Raw genomic sequence first — 6,513 nt, 5'->3', positions numbered from 1 at the left:
TGTCCCCCGAGCTGTCCTGTCCCCCGAGCTGTCCTGTCCCCTGAGCTGTCCTGTCCCCTGAGCTGTCATGTCCCCTGAGCTGCCCGTTTATCTCCCCTGAGCTGTTGTGTACTCTGCCTTGCCCCCATAGTGAAGATGCTTATCCGGAATCTGCTGAAAACAGAACCCACCCAGAGAATGACCATCACAGAATTCATGAACCACCCCTGGATCATGGTAAGCTTTATGGGCTGGGGAGACCTGTGTGCCAGGGACGCTGTTGCCCAGCTGGTGCCTTACTCAGGACTTTACTTCTCTAGTTGTCACTTGATCCCATTTCTCTTTCCTCAGCAATCTACGAAGGTCCCTCAGACTCCACTGCACACCAGCCGTGTCCTAAAGGAGGACAAGGAACGGTGGGAGGACGTCAAGGTGAGGGTACCGCTGGATAAAAGCACACTTAGAGGAAGCCCCAGCATGAGTTTTGGCCCTGGCCAAGGACAGTTTGAGTCTGTGTTCTTCATCCCAGTGTAACGTCAATAGCAACAGAAAGGTGACGGGGAGCCATTGCCTTCCCTGGCTTGTGGCAGGGGTTCTGTGCTCCTGCCCAGACTCTGCCATCTGCTTCTCTTGAGCCCTCCTCTCCCTAGGGCTCTAATGGGACCTGAAGAGGCACTGGGTACCATCTCCTCAGTTTTCAGATGAAGGCGCTAAAGCCCCAGACAGGGAGTGGCCTGTTACAGGTCCTACAGGTTCAGTCCCAGACCTCCTGATGGCTGGCCCAGGGCTCTTTCCCCTTCTAGGGCTTGTCAGAGGGTTCCTGGGAGAATAGCTACACGGTGGCCAGTTCGTGCTGTCTCAGTGCTGGCGGACGCTGCTGTCAGCGGTGGGGGCCACAGCTGACCGTTTCTGCCTGTGCGTCTCTCACTGCTTGTGTCTCTGTCCCCTTTCCCTGTGCCCAGGAGGAGATGACCAGTGCCTTGGCCACCATGCGTGTTGACTATGAGCAGATCAAGATAAAGAAGATAGAGGACGCTTCCAACCCTCTGCTTCTGAAGAGGCGGAAGAAGGCTCGCGCTGTGGAGGCTGCGGCCCTTGCCCACTGAGCCGCTACGTTTCCCACCCCACTGGAGGACAAGCAATAACTCTATATGAATATATTTTTTAAACAAAGAGACACAAGTTGCCCACTGCTGCCTCCTGTCCTCCTGAGCTACGTGGAGCCCAGATATGCCTCCGCCTGAGTTCTGCCCTTGGCTCTGGCCTTCATGGAGGGGGGCCGGAGGATGTGTGAGGAGGGGTGAGGTGCTCTTGAGCCTGTGCTCCTTTTGCATTTTATCTGTAATTTGACGTAGAATTTTTATGGAACCTCTTTTATTGCCCTTTCCCCACCCCCCGTCCTTTTCCCAAGCCCATTCCCATCTGCAAAGGCTAGGGTTTACCCAAGGGTTCTGGAAGTGGTTACAGGGAATGTTCCGGGTTGTCCCATCTGTCCTCCCAGACCTCCTACTGGAACCTGGGGTCCTGCTCCAGGAAGAGGGAGGAGTGGCGGTAGGTGTCACTCGCCTCCTGCTGAAGCCCTCAGACATCACCAGTGTGCACAAGAGGAGCACACATGTGCATGTGTGTATGCCCAGATCCGTGACAGTGACTGGGCATTGGAGGTCTAGGGAAGACAGGGCTGCGGGGTTCCTGCTTGAGCTGAGCCTGCCTAAATGCCTAGGTAGCTTGTCTAGATCCAGAGCCAGGTAGTCATGGCCTCTGTATTAGCTGAGTAGGGGCAGTGGTGAGTGGGCACTGGCAGCCATCGGGAAGACTGGGCCCTTTCTGGGGGCCTTGTCCAAAAGTTAGTGCCAGTTGTAGGTCCCCGAGGCACTGGCCACTGAGCAGCCTCTGCTTGCCCTTCTTGCCATTATTAACCCACTCTTGAGTTCTGAAATTTTTAGCCATTTCTCAATGGGCTGTCTCTCCGCTCCCATGGGTGAGCCTGGGAAGGTTATTCTGCAAGGCGTTTGTGTTTCATGCATCTCCCCCCAGCTCTGGGGTACCTGCCAACCTCCCTTCTTTGGCAAGGGCAGGACCACGTGTGGTCTTCCTGGAATTTCCACCATATGGCCTGGTGGGCGGGGTAGTCTTCGCACCAAAGATGTCTTGACTCTGTCCCTGCCCGCTAGCCACCTTACCCTCTAACAACTCAGCCTGGGTGGGGGTCCCCAGGATTGAGGAGGAGCAGGTGGGGAAGAGTCTTTGTGCCATTGTCCCCCATGCCCCTCTCGCTGGAGGAGGGGTGACTCCCTCAGGGGTTGGTGGAGGAGGGGCTCCTGGGCATCTCTGGGCCTGGAGGCAGGGCCCAGATGTCTGCAGCTCCTGCCTTGTCTTTGATGGTGTGTTCAGCACTCAGACTGTTGTAAACTGTTGTTTTGTATGAGCAAAATTGTCTTTACTAAACAAATTTAATAGTTGAAAGTTTTCATTCTCTTCCTTTCTGGGTCTCAGGCCCTGGACTGCTTCCGTCTCGAATTCCAGCCTGTTGAGAGTGGGCCTTTCGTGGTGGGTGGCAGAGCTCTGGAGGAGAGAAGTGCCTCCTGGATGGATCAGCATGGGAATAGCCCCTCTTAATTGAGGGCCTACAATAAGAGCTGATCTCTTTTGGAGCCAGGGCAGGTGGGTGGGGGGAGTCACTGAAGTGGGTCCCAATGATGAAGGTTCTACACTTAAAACCGGGGAGGCAAGGTGGTTGTAATACCTTAAAATTCCAGGAGGGAGCAGTACAGGCCAGGCAGAAACAAAGTGCCCTGCATTGTACCCAGCCTCCTTAGAGCCCCAGTGATGAACTGAGTGTCCTTGGCAGAGCCTAGAGTAGAAGCCGATCTGCTGACTTTAGGGCTTCTGTGCCGTCAGGGGAGAAAGGCAGGGGCAGCGCGGTTACTTGGTTCTGCTCTGTGAGTTTACCAACCGAAAGGGGAAATACGGTGCCTCCAGTCACACAGCTGTTGGCTGGGCTAGAGCTCAGGCCTCAGGATCTCAGGGCCTGGAGTATTTGCAGTCTTCCCCCAGCCCTTTCTAGAGGACACACTTGCCTGCTACCCTAGCCATCGAAGGGATCGCGTCTCTGCCACTCACCTGAGGGTGCTCCCGTCACCCTAGAGCACAGTGAGAGTCATCCAGCAGGCACTCTTGCTGTAAAGGAACTCCTGTCTGCACCTCACAAGGGGGTCAGAATGAAGGCTGCCATCTGAGTTACAGGCTCGAGAAGGTGCCTTTTGTAGCTGTGATAAGCGCGGTGGCACAGAATAGGTGGCAGCTGTATGGATGAGAATCCCGGTAGAGCCTCGCGAAGCTCACAGGGTCTCTATAGGACCACATTCTATTCTGCCTTCCCAGGGGCTTCTGCATTCCTTGGCTTGGGGCCTCTTCCTCTGTCTTTAAAGCCAGGCACTTTGTATCTCTCCTGTCCTTGTGCTGTCCCCTTTCTGTCACTGCATGAAGGATCTCACAGAGGACCAGTCTGATGGGACCAGCCCAGCCCAGGGATTGGACCAGTCTGATGGGACTGGGCCAGCCCAGGGAGCCCACTCCTGAAACCTTAACCTTGCTCCCATCCACAGAGTCCTTCATGCTGTGGATGGTGATAGATCCCAGGAGCAGAATCTGTTTCTTTGGAAGCTACTGCTCTGCTCCAGAGGACTGCCTTGCTGTTTCCTCATCTTAGGGCACCGGTACTAATTGGCCTTGTATTTTGCTTCTTTCTCTCAGTCCAGCTTACAAGGTTACCTACAAAAAGCCTGGAGGCCTGACCCTGCCTCTGTTATCCCCACCTCACCTCCATGAGGTTCAGATTTTCTGGCTCTAACTTGGGGGCAAAAGAATAAAAAAATTTTTTTTGATATTTCTATGTGACTGTTTAAGTATGCCACGTATGTGCGGATGCCCGTGGTGCTGGAAGAGGCATCGGATCCCTTGACACTGGAGCCTCTCCATGTGGGTCTCCTGGAGTAGCACAACGGTCTGCTGGCCCTGTACCAGCTCTGCAGCATCCCCATTCTCTAATTCAGTCAACCCTCATTTGAGCTGGGTCAAAGACATTGGGGACTTGTCTCCAAAGGCAGATGCTGGCTTTCCTGGGTGTGAGGTTGTGGGGGTGAACGGGCTGATATACTTCTTGAAGATATCAAGGGGAATTCTTGGCATTCTTGGGTGCGTATTGCGTGAAGTGCTGGTGCAGGGTTAATTCCGCATTAACCCTGGGGTTATGTCCTCCAATGGTAGCAATCGGGTTTTCTTTGACTCAGGCTGAGGTGGACTCTTATCCTAGATCATGCAGATGGTGGGGTGATTGGAGGTCGGATTTTCTATTTTTATCCTTAGGGCTCCTTCAAAATACACAGGAAGTAAGTCTTCTGGGTGGGAGGGAGAAACAGCCTAAACCCGGTCCCCTGAGGATAATACTAGGCCTCATAGGTGTTGCGAGGGGTTCAGGAAACCACAGATTTAATGTCTCCTGTGGTACCCCTCCAGGGTGTTTTATATAAGCATAGCTGCTCCTTCTAGGGGACTGCTCAGCTAAGCAGGGTCAGGGGTGTAGGGTGGGTCTGTGGCCTTGCTCCTCTGGTCCCTGCCAAGGATTAAGTCTGCCGTGGGGTTGGCTTGGGAAGCAGTGAACTAGGGTTTTCCTTTGGCTGGGTTGGAGGCAGGAAGACGGCCGGTGAGTGATGAGACAGTGCGCAGATGCGTGGGCCCGAGTGGGTGAATTGTAGGTGGAGCCTTTGCCAGGTGTGAAAATTCAGTTATTCAAGAGAGGAGGTTAGGGAAAGTGGCCGCACCACTGAGTGTAAACAAACCACTGGATCCTGTTATGTGTGGGCTGGAGTGAAGACACAAACATCTGGGGAGCAGCTTCCATCGTCAGCCCCTTCCTGGATCTGCCCGACAAAGCTTCGGTTTAGGCCTCGGCTGCCTTGGGTCAGCCTGACTGAGTCTGGGAGCAGCTGCTGTCTACAGGGGACATCAGGCTTCCGCTCTCGGGGCCTACTGTGGGCATCATTGCGCCCTCTCGCTGCACGGAGTCAGGCCAGCATGGAGACTTTCCCACTAGGCCACTACAGCTAATACCCAGGTACTTCAGTCCTGTGCTGAGGGAGACGGGGAGTGTGAAGCCAGACTCTGCCCTGGAGGAGCTGTGCAGAGCCAAGTGTGTGCGCTTCTCCCACAGGCCTGGACACTTGGAAGCTTGCAGTGGTGCAGGCTGTGATGTCCCTTCCCACAGCCTTAGACGTTTTGAGACAGCAAGGGAAGGAAGCTGACGCTGGCGCTCCATTCCCCAGTTAAAGCCTTCATTCACAGCCTTGCTTTGGCTTGGCAGAGCTAAATAATAGCCTTTAAGGTGGGGAACGGTTTGCCAGTTTGAAGGTTAGTGGCATTGATTTTTCTGTAGGCCACGTGCTGATCAGTGGCGTGGTGAAGACTTTGGCCACCCTTGAGTAAAGATGCCACCTTCGGTTCCTCTCGCTGCCAGTGAAAAGATGCAGGTGAACTGGCCCAGCCCCTGTGACATTGGGTTCTGAGGAGTGTACGGGAGTCACCAAGGCAGAGGGAGTCCCATGCTGCCTTCAGAGGAGCAGCTGCTATGGGGCCCCAGGAGGGCTTCCCTGCCTCCTTGGGGGTTGACTCTCATAGGATAGTTAGTGGTGAGTTCTCACTGGGCTCTTGTCTGCCTCTTGAGCCAGGCCCTCCTGTCTTTCTCAACTGCTGCATCCTCGGCATTTTCGTCCAGTGGCTGGCCCTATGGACTGTGCCCACCGAAGGACTTGCCCCCTTCAGCGGGGAGGCTCCCCGCTTGTCTTTCCTACCCCTTCAGCCTGTATTCATCATTCTCAAAGTGTGCCCCAACTGAAATAGGGGAACATGCTCTGGTGGGGGATTCCCCGCTAGTTTTTCAGTCCATTAATAGTGAGGAGCTGAGAGAAGTGATGCCCTTAGCTGAGCTCACTCGGAGCGAGACATTTGGTGCACCACTAGAAAAAGCTGGCTTTGCAAGAGATTGATCCGCTTTAGGAGACAGGGGAGCGTGTCCCAAGGGCCTTCACTACCGTGGAAAGGCCTTGGCTCTTGGAAGTTTTCCATCATCACAAGGTGATGAGGAAGTCACCTTGTCAGTGAATATTAAACATTTGGGAGCCTCTTGGGAACAAGTAGCAAAATTAGTGCACATAAGCTTCCACCTTTTATATTTTTAACACCAATGTCTCAAAGCTTAGCTTACCTTGGCTTTCACACGTGCTCTATGGAGAAGTAGTACTATGCAGGTACGTAGGTTACCATCCAAACCCTCTGACCTGTAGGATTTCAGTTTCAGGCAGCGTCCTGGGGCAGTAGACCCTGTGTATGGTAAATTATCGTTAGAGACCAGGGATGTCATGCAAATGCATTCATTTGCCTAACTTTCATGATCTCAGGGACAGTAGACTTTCTTACTCTCAACTCATAGCCCTGCTAGGGTTTGTAAGTGAAATATAGGAACTAGCTCCCTCCCGC

General features: G+C 53.8%; 1 protein-coding gene across 1 annotated transcript in view; it reads left to right on the top strand.

The window, feature by feature from the left end:
* Nucleotides 1-2,439, top strand: part of Mapkapk2 (mitogen-activated protein kinase-activated protein kinase 2) — a 57,964-nt gene extending 55,525 nt beyond the window's left edge. The window contains exons 9-11 of the mRNA XM_013346780.2: nt 131-216; nt 331-411; nt 942-2,439. Of these exons, the coding sequence (XP_013202234.2) occupies nt 131-216; nt 331-411; nt 942-1,085 (311 nt within the window). The 3' untranslated portion in view covers nt 1,086-2,439. The remainder of the gene's footprint in view (nt 1-130; nt 217-330; nt 412-941) is intronic.
* Nucleotides 2,440-6,513: the final 4,074 nt, after the last annotated feature.

This window comes from Microtus ochrogaster, chromosome 6 (genome assembly GCF_000317375.1).
Source record: "Microtus ochrogaster isolate Prairie Vole_2 chromosome 6, MicOch1.0, whole genome shotgun sequence".
NCBI classification, from domain to species: domain Eukaryota; kingdom Metazoa; phylum Chordata; class Mammalia; order Rodentia; family Cricetidae; genus Microtus; species Microtus ochrogaster.
This window is presented reverse-complemented; position numbering and strand designations above follow the sequence as displayed.